This window comes from Pseudorasbora parva, chromosome 21 (assembly GCF_024679245.1).
Source record: "Pseudorasbora parva isolate DD20220531a chromosome 21, ASM2467924v1, whole genome shotgun sequence".
NCBI classification, from domain to species: domain Eukaryota; kingdom Metazoa; phylum Chordata; class Actinopteri; order Cypriniformes; family Gobionidae; genus Pseudorasbora; species Pseudorasbora parva.
In genome coordinates this window covers 37,438,789-37,455,475 of record NC_090192.1, presented here as the reverse complement: position 1 = coordinate 37,455,475, position 16,687 = coordinate 37,438,789, and the positions used below count along the sequence as shown (strand labels likewise).

General features: G+C 37.1%; 1 protein-coding gene across 2 annotated transcripts in view; it reads left to right on the top strand.

The window, feature by feature from the left end:
* dock1 (dedicator of cytokinesis 1) overlaps positions 1–16,687 on the top strand; it is a 305,592-nt gene that overhangs the window by 247,911 nt on the left and 40,994 nt on the right. For both annotated transcript variants that reach the window (XM_067430394.1, XM_067430393.1), the window contains exons 35-41: positions 1,000–1,156; positions 1,673–1,713; positions 2,370–2,460; positions 7,890–8,009; positions 12,903–12,992; positions 13,614–13,718; positions 16,474–16,615. In XM_067430394.1, coding sequence (XP_067286495.1) covers positions 1,000–1,156; positions 1,673–1,713; positions 2,370–2,460; positions 7,890–8,009; positions 12,903–12,992; positions 13,614–13,718; positions 16,474–16,615 — 746 coding nt within the window. The remainder of the gene's footprint in view (positions 1–999; positions 1,157–1,672; positions 1,714–2,369; positions 2,461–7,889; positions 8,010–12,902; positions 12,993–13,613; positions 13,719–16,473; positions 16,616–16,687) is intronic.

Genomic DNA, 16,687 nt, shown 5'->3' with positions numbered 1-16,687 from the left:
ACACACACACACACACACACACACACACAGGTTTGGTTTGCTATATAAGTGAGGACATTACATAGGCGTAATGGTTTTCATGCTGTACAAACTGTACATTATATCCCCCATACTACCCATCACAGGAAACATGAATATAAAATGCCCTCATATTTCATGTTTACGTCGTAATACCAGTGTCATTATTTGTGTCCTCATAAATCACAAAAACAAACACTGACTGATAGTGATGTTGATATAATTACTACATGAAGAAAAGGAGCAGAAGAGGTTTGTGCCTTTAAAGACAACATCAAATCAAAACTGGCCCTAAATAATTTACGTTTATATAGTCTTATTAAAATGTATATTAGTTATTTAGTTTAAATATTTAAAATATGTGCCCATAAAAAGTATTCGCATACAAATGTTACAGTCTGACCATATTTAATTAACATTAAATATCAAACAGGGTAAACTAAAAGGCTTTCTTTACTTTAAAATAAACATTAACTGAAATCAAGCTTATTCATTAAAAAAATAAGAACTATATAGACATATGTAAAATAAATATCAATGATTCTAAAATAACACTGATATTTAATATTACATAATGAATTTTAAAATTTAAATTATTTAAAATTTGGTCTTATTGAGCTAGATTCATCCTTGTGTGTTGTATGAAAAATACATATTTTCATCAAAATATTTTAACTTTGATTCTTAAATGAATTGTTCTCCTGATGTAACCAATGACACATGGACAAATATCACGTAATATTATTATACCTTACTTGTCATCAAAATCAAATGCCTTTCATATTGACTCTAGATACATTGCAAATGCTGTTTCCTGTCTGTAACGTAGAGCTTAGAGACTTAGTGGTGTGACCTCCATTGTGTGTGTGTGTGTGTGTGTGTGTGTGTGTTTGTGTGTGTGTGTGTGTGTGTGTGTGTGTGTGTGTGTGTGTGTGTGTGTGTGTGTGTGTGTGTGTGTGTGTGTGTGTGTGTGTGTGTCAGTCTGTTGGAGCACTGCAGGAAGCACAAGTATCTGGCTAAGAGTGGCGAAACCTTCGTGACTCTGGTGGTCCGTCTGTTGGAGAGACTTCTGGACTACAGGACCATCATGCACGATGAGAACAAGGAGAACCGCATGAGCTGCACAGTAAATGTGCTGGTGAGGAGAACGTTTAGCCTCTCAACGGCACATCAGTGCAGCAAACCCTTGAGGTTTCACAATGCATCTTTAGGGATATATATCCTTCCAGCGTTGAACTGGAGTGCGTAGGCGTCCTGATGGCGTGGAGTAATTGCGCCTGCTACTTTGTAACTTTACAATTGGCTCAAACTCTTTGAGAAGCTCAAACCTTGTACATGCCCACAAAGATTAATGTTACAGCTCTGTTCATCAGTGAAAAACTTGGATCCGACAGTATTATCTCTATTATGCATTTGAAAAACGTACTGAGACTCAAGTGCACATTAAATCTGAACATGCTGTCGGAGCCCTCATGTGTTAAACATTGAGCAGAAATCACAGCACAAGGACAGAAGATGTTACAGGGGTGATGATGGATACTTATAGAGCCCATTATTCAGTCTAAGTTTGTACTTTTGGTTAAGCTGAGGTCAGGAGTGTGTTTAGCATGAATAAGTGAAGAGAATATGACCTTGTGTGTGTATCTGTCGGCAGAATTTCTACAAGGAGATCGAGAGAGAAGAGATGTACATCAGGTGAGCGGCCCTTCCTTCCTTCCTTCCTTCCTTCCTTCCTTCCTTCCTTCCTTCCTTCCTTCCTTCCTTCCTTCCTTCCTTCCTTCCTTCCTTCCTTCCTTCCTTCCTTCCTTCCTTCCTTCCTTCCTTCCTTCCTTCCTTCCTTCCCTCCTTCCCTCCTTCCTTCCTTCCTTCCTTCCTTCCTTCCTCCTCCCTTCCTTACTTCCTTCCTTCCTTCCTTCCTCCTCCCTTCCTTCCTCCTCCCTTCCTTCCTTCCTTCCTTCCTTCCTTCCTTCCTTCCTTCCTTCCTTCCTGTCTTTCTTCCTGTCTTTCTTCCTGTCTTCCTTCCTTCCTTCTTTATTTTAGACTTTCTATTAATTAAAGAACCTTGACATCTTTTTTTGGTCATGGTTTCCACAAAAATATTAAGTGACAAAAACATTGATAATAATAAAAAAAAAGTTTCTTGAGCTTTTAATCCTCATATTAGTAGTTTTATAAATTATGAATATATTTTTTTGTTTTATAAATTATTTGAATATATATGTGTGAGTGTGTGTGTGTGTGTTTAAAGCTTTTCGTAATTTTTGTAATGGAGTTTGTGTTTAGATTGTTAATGTCTTTCGTGTGTGTGTGTGTGTGTGTGTGTGTGTGTGTGTGTGTGTGTGTGTGTGTAGGTACCTGTATAAGCTCTGTGACCTGCATAAGGAGTGTGATAACTACACAGAGGCCGGATACACCCTTCTGCTACACGCCAAGCTCCTCAAGGTAATTCCACACATTTATCCGACAATATATGCCTCTTAGCTTTGAGGACGTCTGCAGTAAACACACACTACATTGATTCCTACTTGCTGACACATGCCAGTGAATGAACGTTCAGCGTACAAGAGATAACGATGTTTATACACTCATCTCGTTTAACTGCACAATCTACAGTATCAAGTATAATTTATTTGGATATGCCGTTGAAGTCTACGGCAGGAATAATTCACGCACATTTCCATTTCTTTAAATGTTGAAGTTCTACAGATGGAGAATTCATTTTTCCCCTTGTCTGACATTTAGAAAGTCCCCTCAAGTGCAGATGTGAGGAGAAATCTCTGGTAGAAAGATGCTTAAACTTTGTCAAGGATTATTGCGGTGCTCACAAGGCTTTAAATTATTAATGCATCAATATTAAGTATAAAACTTGTGAAACTTAAAGTATTAAATTTAATACCCAAGTATTAAAATTCTTTAATTAATTCATCCAGAATCACTTAATGTACGACACCCATTTATACTTAACTGAAATTCATATTTGCATACTGAAATGTGTCTGTTTTTCTTTCTTTCTTGCATTTATTTGCATACTGATTTTTTACTGATCTTTTTTTAAATCCGTTTCTCCTTTAAAACTGTATTATATCGATTCTTATCCACCGCAGATAGAAAAAAAGCTCTGCGACATATAATTTGCACATTTACACCGTATAAAACATTAACATTATATTATGTAGCTGCTTTGCAAGCACTACTGTATCCTTCAGGAAATGTAAATTTGATCTTGGGAGTTAGTCTTGATAATTGACATCAACTGTTAGTTGAGCAAATGGATTAATATGTATATTGGCTTGCTGTTTAATCACATCTGGATTTGGGCTGTGTGTGTTCTGCAGTGAATCAGAGATTCGTTAAGGGCTTTACTGGAGTAATTTGATGAGGGAATCGGCTGTCACAGTGAGCGAGGGAACACCGCGTTCCCTCGAAACCCACGCAGCTTCTTTTCATAAATAGCTGCCACCGTTCTGTTTGCTCCTGCATACAAGAGCAACACTCCCACATGAACACACTTACACACATTATGCCATTAGTCCTGTTCAGAGACTAAACCAAATACCTGAAACTTTTACGACTTGTTTTCTGCTCTGGAAGTCGGTGAAACACCCGAAGAGTTGTTTTGTGAAACGGCTGCCTATGGTGATTTCAAATATTATCTTCAAACATGCTTTCAGACAAATAATGTGTTTAAGTGCGCTGTGTTATCTCAAGCTAAATGAATAAACTATTACTATAAAAAAACTACTATAAAAAGCCTTGAGAAAGTTAAAAGTGCTGATCGATTTAAATTTAAATTTATTGTTGCAAGGCTCATGGTGGACACTTCAAGGTGTTCATTAGAAAGAGAAAGCAGATGTTTACTTTAAACATCATAAAAACCTTAATCACAAACATTATAAAACAACATTTTTACGACTCTTTTTATAGAATAGTCTATTACTTTTAAGAGGAAAAATATGATAGAATTATTTTTTTTTAACTTAATTTAATAAAAAGGCATGACTGGAAAATGATCAGCAAAAAATCATTTCATGTCATCTGGACCTTAAGTCAAGAATTTTTTTTTATATTTGATGTAGTTTTGATTGTTTGATTTGTAACTCCCAGTCCACGTTGCCTGTTTAGGGTATGAAAAGGATCATCCACAGTATTGACAGTGAATGGTGTTTCAAGGTAAACTGGGCTCCATGTACTGGTCATTACATTATTGCGAATTCCAGGGCGAATTGAGTGAGGGGTCGGTTGTGGGAGGGACAGTTGAAATCTTGTTCCAGGACCGGGGCCCTTAGGGAAGACCCTTATAGTCCCTCCTGTGTACACAGTCTCACTTCTCAATCTATGTATGTTAAGTTTAAAAAAAAAATTAGCAAAAAAAAAACAAAAATTGTTTTAACTACTTGCAGATACTTTTTTTATTTTATTTTTATTTTCTTGCAACTCTGCAAGAAGGTAGCCCTCCAGGAGCAGGGTTGGACACCCATGTTCTACCATACAATGAGTGTGTGAAACTCAAAGAAAGCTGTAGTCAACAAAAAAGTAATAATATCAGTTACATGTGAACCCCTCACTCATCACCCTAGAATTCGCAATAGTGCAATGACCAGTACGGGGAGCCCAGTTTAATCTGAATTCAGTCTGAATGTCCTGCACCAGTGGCGCCCATGTTGGGTTTAGGTCAGGCTGACTAATTGATCACAGAAAACTTTAAAGGGGGGGTGAAACACTCAGTTTCAGTCAATCTCATGTCAATCTTGAGTACCTATAGAGTAGTATTGCATCCTTCATATCTCCGAAAAGTCTTTAGTTTTATTATATTTATAAAAGAAATATGGGCTGTACCGAGTCTTTCCGGAAAAAAACGAGCGGCTGGAGGCGTATCGTGTGGGCGGAGCTAAAGAATGACGATCGCGAACAAAGCGGTGACGTCCTCAAGCGTGGAGAAACCCATCGTTATCTCAGCTAATAGATATATGATCCAGAATCAGATCCGGAGGCTGAAATAAATTGAACAGGAGAAACGGCAAAAGCAGGACGTCCGTCTCTGTGGTATGGACTGTATTTAGTGCCCGGTCAACAATTGCGCTTGTTTACTCGCAGTTTATGAGGACATGATTCGGTTTATGGACTATTGTATGCGACTAACCTTAGCAGTAGCAAGCAAAACGGTTTTGCACATCAGACTAGTGTAACGTTATACATAGAACAACAATGGAGTAACGTTAGCGCATTTGAATGACGAAGCACGCGATCGTGTCGTTTACTGATGTTTACTCACGCGACGATAGCCAATAGCAGAGACATTTGAAGCAGTTTTACTCACCGGCTGCTTCCAAAGCAGGACCGAACCTTTATCGCTGGGACCGCTCCGTCAAAAACACACTTCTTTGGTATGATTTGGTGAAGTCCTGTGACAGCAGTGACCGTGGAGATCCACTTTTGCGACGCGACTGAAGCGATGTTGTGAAGCTTCCCGTCATTTCTGCGTTCAAATCGGTTCAAATGCAGCGCTGCCTTCCTGGAATGCTGTGCTGAAGCGTTGAAGTCGCTCGACGTCACCCATAGGAATAAAGTGGAGCGCGGCGCGCGACATAAGTGTTCACGGACGACTGGATCTGCACCTGAGAGACTGTTTACGGCGTGCATTTCCTCTCTCGCTCTAGTCACGCGCGCGCGCACCCTACCGGGAGAAGAGCCCGTACGGCTCATACAAGGACCTTCCGATCTATTTAACGTCAAGTCGACCCATACTCGAAAAAAACTCTCTGAAACTTGTGAGAAACCGGAAGGAGTATTTTTAACACAGAAATACTCCATCAAACGTCCGACATTAGTTTTTGAAACTTTGTCTATGTTTAGGATGGGAATCCAAGTCTTTAACAGTGTAAAAAGCTCAGTATGCATGAAACAGCATTTCACCCCCCCTTTAAACAAATCATGTGATCAGCATACCTAAGACAGACCCAGGCTATGATAAATGATAAAATAATTTGATGACAAGGTCTTTATGCCCCAAACAGGACACTAAAGAGAATGTAACTCGTTGTTTTAGGGTTAATCATTTTATTTAACATTTAAATTGATCAAAAGTGACAGTAAAGACATTTATAATGTTCCAAAAGATTTATTTTTCAAATAAATGCTGTTCTTTTAAACTTTCTATTCAAAATTGTTTGCAAATACGATGAGGAAAGTTTAGCTTTGATCACAGAAATAAGACATTTTACCATATATTCAAATAGAAAAAAAGTTACAGCGCTGATGTCACACTGGGCCAGGATGATCAACTGATCGATTAGTTGTCTGAAAAACCTCTAGTCGATTAGTAAGGCCACAGAAACGCACACAATTAATTTGATTTGATAAAACTTTTATTTTTTTTCCCAGTGGGAAATTACAGCAGCATAAAACAGGACAAAAAACATAAATATAACACTTGTAAAGCCAATTCCAACGACAAATTATGTAGGAAGACCAAAAAAAGCATTATAAAAGATATACCCTTACATATAAATAAGACATATTAAATAAATAAATAAATATCATACGATATATGTGTAAAAATACTCTCCTAAAAAGAAGAACAGACGTGTGCCTTTCGCGCTGATGATGCAGTTTCCTGAGGTGTTTGACCCCCACTTTTGCACAAAGCTACACAAAATGTCAATTACATTTACACTACAGTGAATCTGTTCTGACAGAGCCCTTAGCGCAATACAGTAGCTCAATGTGACTGCCAATAGCAGCAGCCCACCGGAGAGTCAGCTGATCTGCTCCAGCCTATCGCATCGCTCGCTTTTGTGTGTGCGTGTGTGCGTTTGTGTGTGTGTGTGTGTGTGTGTGTGTGTGTGTGTGTGTGTGCGGGTGTGTGTGGGTGTGTGTGTGTGTGTGTGTGTTTGTTCAACAAAGGCGGTGAACTGAGTGGTCAGCAAAAACCCAAGAGTTCTTAATCTGCACAGTTTCTCCCTATAATCACTTGTTTACAGGATCAGGCAGCATCTGTAATGAATATTACAGTGTGGCCACATAAATCAGTGTTATCAGATGGGCTCTTCATGCCCGCGCAATAATACAGCCAAAACCTTTCAGACGCTCAGCACAACAAAATTAATATCGCCAGCAGCTGTGATCTGAAAGTGACCATGTTGCTATTTGTGTGTGTGTTTATGATTGTGTGTATTTTTATGTGTGTGTGCGCGCCTCTGTGAGTGTGTGTGTGCACCTCTTTGTGCATGTGTGTGTTTGTACACCTTGCCTGCATATTGCATTTCATTTTTTTGTTCAGAGGGGTCATAAAATGTTTTTGTTTCTTTCATTTGTGTTCTTTCCCTGTGGTCTACTTATTAGGTTTATATTGAAGTGTTTTGCTCAAAAAAAAGTCAAAATTCAATTTTTCGTGTCTCTCTTTGATGCGTTGAATAAAACCGCGTTATTTGATCTGAAATGTGTCACTTAATCTGTTCGGATCTGGTTTAGAAATAATAATATCCTCCTTCCTCCTCATTCCCTCATCGGGACTTGATGTGGCGTGTTTCTGATCGCAGAATAGTCGTCATTAACGTGTACATGTAGGCGGTTGTGTTAATGAATTCACATACTGTAACTTGCATCAGACGTTTGTGCAGCTTGGCTTTTCTTATGTGTGGGAAGTTTTGAGTTTCATTTATTTCATCATATAATGAACTTTCTTATTTCCAAAGATAAAAGGGACATGTGATTATATGACCCCTTTAAAGTTTTATGTTGCCCTCGTAATGTATTTTTATGCGTGTAGACGCAGATCAGATCTAACGGTGAAGCAAACACGACTCTCATCGGGTCACCAGCAGGTTAATGCAGTGTATTTGAAGAGTGTAATGATGATGATGTTTTGTCAGTGGTCTGAAGAGGCCTGTGCCGCCCACCTGACGCAGAGAGACGGATACCAGGCCAGTACTCAGGGTCAACTCAAAGACCAGCTGTACCAGGAGATCATCAATTACTTTGACAAGGGAAAGGTAAGCATCACCAGCACTGTTGTTATCCCCTTATGCTTTAGTCATGTTGGTCAGTATCAAACTAGGGTTTTTTTACAATAGTGGAACGAACTTGTGTGCTGCAGTTATAAAACTACTTCTACTTTAATTTTAGTCAGTTAAATTGATCAGATGGTTTATTTCTATGAATTTATAAAAATAAAAAATAAAGTGGTTCGAGTCATCACTTATTTAGGTTCCCAAAAGTTTTTTTTTTTTTTTTTTTTAAGTCTCCAATGATCCTTGAACGCTTGCAGAAAATACAGTTTTGTGACGGTTGTATATTTACTGAGTAATTCGATATTTTGTAGTGGGGTCAGAATGCCAATTTTCACAGTTGTGTAAAAATGGCTTTAAAAAGATGGCAGCATCATTATTTTATTTTCACACAGACATTGGTAGATCTATTGGGTAAATTGGTTGACATTAGCCATCGTTGTTGTTTCAGTAGTGAACTTTATAGATTCTAATTCTTCAAACACATTTTACTTTTGGTTCCTTAACCTTTAAGGCCAATTCATTTCCAGAGATACAGGATCTCAATGTGGTTCCATGAGTACATTGGTACACATGTTCAGTGGTCTCACTAACAACAAATAATGCTGAAACTAGAAATCTATCTTTATTTTTTCTGTTATCACAATTGAATATTCCTGTCTAAATGTGCCATCAATACTATCTTTCCCATATTGTGTATAAGTATTAAATATATCTCAATATCCTTCTATTCTCATTCTTAATAAACTTTATTTTGTACCCTTGATTTTAAAGGCCCTATATGGTTCAGTCCCATATAATGTGGCTCCATGATCAAATTATTGAATATTTATTTTCTACACCAAGGTAGCTTATATTAAATACCATCTATTCAAAATGATAAACTTGAAAGTTTTTTTTTTTTTTTTCGTTTTTTTTTTGTCAGGAAGATAAATCGTAGCATATAAAATTTTAAAGCATATAACTGAACGTCTTTGAAATTCCAGCCAGTATTATTATTTTTTTTTTAAGCAATGGCATTTAAACATTTTTTAACTAATTGTTGCAACCATGTATGAATAAATGAAAATGCATATTTTTCAATTAAACGTTTTAATATGCTGCAAGTTATTAAATATTAAATATTTGTTTCTCTAGGCTATATTTAACTGCATTAACTTACAATAGTGAAAGACGACGTCTCTTTTTTAATCACGTCTTCCCTCAGGGAGATCGAGTACATGCTTTTTTTGCATGGCTGAATGTTGGACTCATGAACAATAATCACGTTGTTTGCATCCGCCCAAACTGATTTACCGAAATCAAAATGTGAGCACTGAAAGTGATTTGCCGTTAGCGCATGAGCCATGCGCTGTGAAGCGGGAGCGACAACAACTTTTAAATGACAATATCCTGGCCGGACTACTGTTGTCAGTGATATGAGTATTTGAAATTAACATGATTTCTTAATGTTCTTAATAAATAGTGACATATCAGGGCCATCTTACATATAAGATATACATATATATATATATATATATATATATATATATAATATATATATATAATATTTGTGTGTGTGTAGTTCTTTAATGGAGTAACATGAATTCAATAAATATTGTGTGCTAGTCATGTCTCTGGTTTTCTTTCTTGCTGTCTTTCATCTTGCCCATCTGTGTCTCTATCACACCATGTGATTATATGTCAGAAACAGCGAGGCGTGGGCCTTTAAACACATCCTGCAGCTGCAGTTCTGAGAGAGTCTGCAGCGCTCTGTGTAACGGACAGGTGACCCGCGGAGCGGGAGATTATTGGCTGGTCTGTTATGGCTACATCTCCATTAGTCTGACAGGTTGGACAGAGGAGCTGAGGGGATTTGAGGGTTATAAAGGGCCATGCAGAGATCTGCACCCAGCATAGAGGTCTCTCAGTAGGGGACTTTTAGCGAATCTGTTTCCCTGGACTGGACCCTATTACTGGGCTCAGCGGCTCAAAATCATGACCGAGTGTGTCAAATAGAGAGAACACAAGAGGATTGAACAGGAAAGTGTGTGTGTGTTTTGAAAGGCAGCGGCAGTCAGTCAGTTCTGGAAAGCGAGCTGAGGAGCAGCTCTGGGCTGTAGTTCTTCTGTTCGACACATTTTATGGGAATTATTCCAGCTTTTCAGAGTCTATTTTAAACACGGCTCAGACTGCTGGGACATACCCACATGTCACGGCTGAGCGTCTCCTGAGAGCTGAGACAGGAAGACATAGTCACATAAACTCTTCCTACTCTTTCGCTGCCTGCTTTCCCTGTATATTCCCTTAAAGGAGCAGTTCAACCAGAAATGAACTATATCTCCACCGAAGCCCACTTTTGCAAACAGATTCGGAAAAATGATACCACATCATTAACCATGTTTCTGTTCTTGCTGAGCCTCTATTCTGAAAAAAGGCATTCACATGCACCACATCTAGTTTAATATAGAATATATAGTTATATAGAATATTATTGTATTGTGTACATGCACATATGATACTGTACAGTATGCATGTTCTTCTCATTATATCCTCTCCTCTTGGAAAATACTGAAGATGCTTCTCCTTTTAAAATCCTGCATTGTACTATGATGATTTGCAAAATATAGGTTTTACAATGTGAAAGTGTTATTTCTTGAATGTCATGACCACAATTTTTGTTAATAGCAGACTATGTTGTGCTTGTAAAGCTGTCTTTAATGCAAAAATGGCACTGCTTCTTGTGTGTAGTAACCAAACTTGAGGCACCTTTTTGAAGTCAGGATGCTAACACGGACTAGACTCAAGATTTTTTGCAAGAATGGATCATCACTGCATAAATCAATGCAAAAAAAGAGTTTCTTCCCCACAAAAGGAGATAAGACTTTAGAAGAGTGGGAATTCAAGCACACAAGACGAGGATTTCTGTCATTTTGTAGTGTTACTTGTATTTGACAGTGTTTTTTATGAAAAAAAGATGCTTCTCCTTTGGTATTCAACATACGGTTTGGGACATCGTGAGGAAGTGTAAATAATGACACCGTTTTCATTTTGAGGTGAACTATTCTTTTAGTGCACTCTGCCGTCTCGACAGGGGGAAAAATTGACGAAAGTAATTATCATCCTGAACGTGTGAATATTACAATGCCAGTTTCTTGTTATGACTTTTTTTGCACGCTTTTTGCTTTATTCTTCCTTCGGTCTGAATAAGTAATCCACAATGTCTCCTGCAGACTGCAGATACTATTGCTGGCAGCTTTCTCAATAATAATGCACTGCAGATATTGATATATAATCATAGCCGCTCGGTGCCGCCAGGATGCACTCAAAGTTTCATTTGAAGAATTAGTTATATATCAAATCCTGTGCACGAGAAGTGTAATGCTAGCTGGAGGTTTCATTTACACTTGGCATTTGGAGTTATAAGTCTGATATGAGAGAATGTCAAGAGACGAAGAATATCCATGTTCCTGTTCCGATGAGGTCATGAATATAAACTCATTTAGGGCCATCTGCTTCACCCATAGAAAAGAACATCAGTAACACACAACCAGATGTTCATTCAGCTCGAAAAGCAGTTCCACTTATTCACATGCATACACAAATACAGAACCTATACATCACTAATGCTAATGTTTTTGAAAGAAGTCTTTTATGCATCATGGCTGCATTTATTTGATCAAAAATACAGAAATAAAAACTAACATTGTGAAATATTATTACAAGTTAAAATAATGGCTTTCTATTTTAATATACTTTAAAATATAATTTATTCCTGTGATCAAAACTGAATTTTCATCATCAATACTCCAGTCTGCAGTGTCACATGATCATTCACAAATCATTCTAATATTATGATTTATTATCAATATTGGAATCAGTTGTGCTGCATATTATTTTTTTATAACCTGTGAAACTTTTTTCCAGGATTCTTTGATGAATGTTTTTTTCTTTACAGCATTTATTTAAAATAGAAAAAATGTGTTACAATATACACTGCTGTTCAAAAGTTTGAGGTCAGAATTTTTTTTAACTCTTTTTTTGTTGTTGAAAGAAATTAATAATTTTATTTAGCAAGGATGTTTATTATTATTATTATTATTATCATTATTATTACTTATTGATAGAAAATATTTCTATTTTAAATAAATTATTTTTAAACTTTCTATTCATTAATGAATCCTGAAAAAAGCATCATAGGTTCCAAAAATATTAAGCAGCAGAACAGATTCCAAAATTGATTTAAACTAAGTATCAAATTATCATTTGTCTGTAAAAAACAAAACAGAAACAGAAATGGCATGCACAGTAACACACTTACTTAGAGATGTCAATGGGGATAAACCAAATAAATCATATTAGAATGATTTCTGAAGGGTCATGTGACTGAAGACTGGAGTAATGATGCTGAAAATTCAACTTTGCCTCACAGGGAAAAAAAATTTATATAGAAAAACATTATTTTAACTTTTAATAATTCACAATGTATCAAATACATGCAGGCTCTATGAGCATGAGACTTCTTTCAGAAACATTAAAAATAGTAATTTTCCAAACTTTTGACTGGCACCGTTTATAGAAAGTGCATTGAAATGCAAGCTTTTACACCCTTTGGTTTATCCCCATTGACATCTCTAGTAAGTGTGTTACTATGTATGCCATTTCTGTTTGTGTTTTGTTTTTTACAGACGAATGGGTCAGAATTATATTCTGTTAAACATTCAGTTAATGATGTTTTATACAATCAGCATGGTGCAGCTGGATCATTTCTGCATCCGCTCCATCTCAAATAGCACTTTATGTTCAAGCGCATTGTTCACAGATGGTTAGAAGGATAATAGTCACTGTGTTTTGACATGATGTTGACGTCTGATGTGTGTGTCGGTGCTTTATGTTCAGATGTGGGAGGAGGCCATTATCCTGGGGAAGGAGTTAGCCGAACAGTACGAGACCGAGATGTTTGACTTTGAGCAGCTGAGTGCTTTACTGGTACGTACAAACTTCCTCTGTCAATGTTTTACAATAAAACAAACCATTAATGAGCCATTCAGACTGTTTAAGTTGATCTAAGTAGCTAAATTGGCCTAATATAAATGGACTATGCTGATTGAATGGGTTTCTGCGTTTTGTTCATTAGTGCAGTTTCGTCTAATTGGCAACAAATGACAAATTGATCCGTTCAGACGCAAAGAACGACTGTGGTCTGATTTTATTTGAATTCAGCTGTTGGTACATTTTCCCCAGTCCTGGCAGAAAGTTTGTGACTAACTTTTATTGCAACCCTTGTTGATTTCAACCTTTAATTATTTTTGAACTCTTATGTATTTGTGCACAGAATCTTTTATTTTTATTGTTTATTGAAGTGATATGAGCAAATTAATTATATTAGCAACATTTCAGCAGGTCCATCATAAGTGCATTTGTGAAACTGTAAGATCATTTTGTTTAAATTTTAATAATAAACAGCCCATGCTCTTTTAAGAAGCAACATAGCAACGCCCTGGCAACCACCCATAACACCATATCATCAGCTGCTGTATTATTGTCATTTAAAGAGTCATCTGTTCAGGACTGATGCTGTGATTGTCTTTCTCTTTCTCTCTCTCTCAGAGGAAGCAGGCTCAGTTTTATGAGAGCATTGTGAAAGTGATCAGACCAAAGCCGGACTACTTTGCTGTAGGTTATTATGGGCTGGGCTTCCCCTCATTCCTCCGGGTGAGAATTTCTTATATTCTTTTCATATTTCACGATCACTATGGACTGGAGATGTCAGTTTCTTTGTGTAAACGCATTGCAATGTGATTTTGTCTGATATATTTCCAAAGGCCTAGAAATGAATTATTGGTGTCTTTGTGCGACCCATCAACAGCTGTGTTCTGTAGTGCAGAAACCATTCACACCGTGATCAAATACAGCTGTTTTATTCTCCACGGGTTCACTTATTAAAAATGAACAACTTCATTTTTATTTTTGATGTACAAAGGTTAATTTGTTCATCAAAAGGTTATAGGTTAATGTTGTTTTACCTTTGTCCCAGACCTAGACTTTCAATCTTAAAATTGAAATGTACGAAGTGTGTGAATCAAAAAAGGACATTTTTGAAACTATGATAAATCTGAATCTCAAAAACATATATAAAATAACCAAGAACCATCTCAATATTGAGTTTTTAGTAAATTCATGATTTTTTTTTTGTATTCAAATCAATTATATTATTTAATTAAATTAAATTATTGCATTATATATTTATTTATTTAATTATTATTATTTTTCAAATCTTTGGAAGCTTGTTTCCACCACGGAATAAAAACAAAATGTCATTTTTATCTCACAATTCAGACTTTTTTTCTCTCGCAGTTGTTGGTTTGCATTTCGCAATTCTGACTCTTTCAGTTGTCTGTTGTAAAGTCAGAAATATGAGATATAAACTTCAAAAAAAGTCAGCCATTGCAAGTTTATATCTCACAATCCCCCACCACCCAAAAATCATAATTGCGAGATATTGTATAAATTCACAAATCTAACTTTTTCTCACAATTGTGAATTTGTCTCAAAATTCTGACGGAAAAGTCAGAAGAGTTAAACGTCCCCGCCCTGGCTCGTGCATCAGAAGTAAACCAGAACAATGATACGGTAAAGCAAATGCAATGCTAGAAAAGGTCAGACAGTGAAAAGGAGTAAAAAGAGTATTGTTGTGTGGAGTGTGTGGTTTGTATTGGGTTTTTTCCCATATATAATTCCAGTCATTCATGATGAAACGGAATCATTCACCTCCCATAGATCATGCGTCTGTTTAAGCCTGTGGTTGTGGGACCGAATCGCTTCAGATATATTTGTGATTCGTCTTATACTCTTCCAGCCGCCTGCAGTCACGCTTCTCCCACCAGACATCCTGGGAACAAAAAATAAATCGGCCATCTAAAGGCCAGTCGCCTCCTGCTAGTGTTGACATGCTGCTCCGTGGAGAGAAGCTTTGCCTTTTGAAATAGAAAACATCTTGCAAGCTCCTTTCCCTCCTTAAAGTGCCACTTTTGTATGCGTGCGGAGTCGTGCGAGCGCTGCCGGTTTATTCCACCGTGCTTGGAATCACCAGCGGTGTGAAAACACCCGTCGAGAGCACGGTGCAATTTGTCACCTTATCGCTCAAAGCAGATTTGAAAACGGCCCTGGGCATATTTCACTTCCAGTTCGCATTTCACTAATTGAGCAGCTGAAATATGTTCATGCTGGCAAGGTGTGTGTGTGCGCACGCGCGCATCTCTCAGGCTGTTTTCAGATAGGATACTTGCACTCAGCTTTGTACTATTGTGAAGTATTAAATATGAGCATGCGTTGTTCAAAAATAAACACTTCAATTCCATGCGTATTGGCACTTTAGTATCCCATTCTGAACGTGTGTGTAGGTGTTTGTGTGCACACAGTGGTCTGTCTGTAGCTGTTCACACGGACGCTGTGAGTGTAAACATATTGACAGTGTTGTATGTGGGCACAGATGATTGACAGTGTCTATATGAGAATGTGCATTAATTGAGCGTTTCCAGACTGCCAAACGCTTCTGAATTACAGCCACGTTGGCTATTTTGAGATTTGACATTAATGTTAAAACTGTGTTTTCGTAAATTCCCTGATTTAATGTTCTAGATCAGTGGTTCTCAGCTGCTTTTCCATTAGGACTCTAAATCAGGCATCCCGACACGCTACTACCTTAAGTAGTAAATTACACTGTGTAGAAATTAAACATACTGTATTAATATGTATGAATGTTGTCTTTAAGTGCGATATAATTAATAGCCTAAATCAGATTTTTTTTCTTTTATGCTTTGTTAATTGTTCTTTTGAGGGCTTGTCACACTATTTATACATTTGCATGTTTAATTTGACTGCCAAGATACAGATTAAAACACTGTACAGTTTGATTGGATGCACAGCTGTTGACAACAGAAGCATTTTCCCCCTCTAATCTTTTTTTTAATTGTTTTTTTTGTTGTTGTTGTTGAATGGATAGCTGCAAGTTTTATTTGCATTTAGCAGTGCAATAAATAAAATGCAAATATCCACCAATGTAGATGTCCTTCTAATGATGCTGTAGTTCAAGTATCATCAGTTTGCTTTAACGCATTATACAATTCTTGCATCGTTTCATACTTTAAAATCTTTAGACATGATTCACTGGAGTGCTGGTAATGATAGACACTCCAGATGTTTTTTTTTTTTTTAATGTAAACACTTCTGTTGTAAATCATATCACGATGTGTTCGTGCTCATCTCTGGCCTTTGTTGTTTTTGTTGTATTTCTTTGTATTTATTCAGTCTGATTAAATTAATAAAAAAAATACTTTTTTGTTTAGAAAATGTGATGCTTTGCATTTCATACCATGCTAATAATATTCATAGATAAGAATGGTGAGAACAGAAAAGTCATCAAAATAAATCTGAAAAGGAATGTTTAATCTCATGTGGTGTTTTTCAGAATAAGATGTTCATCTATCGGGGAAAGGAGTATGAGCGCTGGGAGGATTTTGTGGCCAGACTGCTGACTCAGTTCCCCAACGCTGAGAAGATGAAGACCACCACCCCTCCCAGCGAGGACATCAGGAGCTCCACTGGACAGTGTATCCTTGACTATCTCTCACAGCACAGGGTGACAGCAGAAAATCTCTCCTCCTTTTGTTTTACTTCAAATC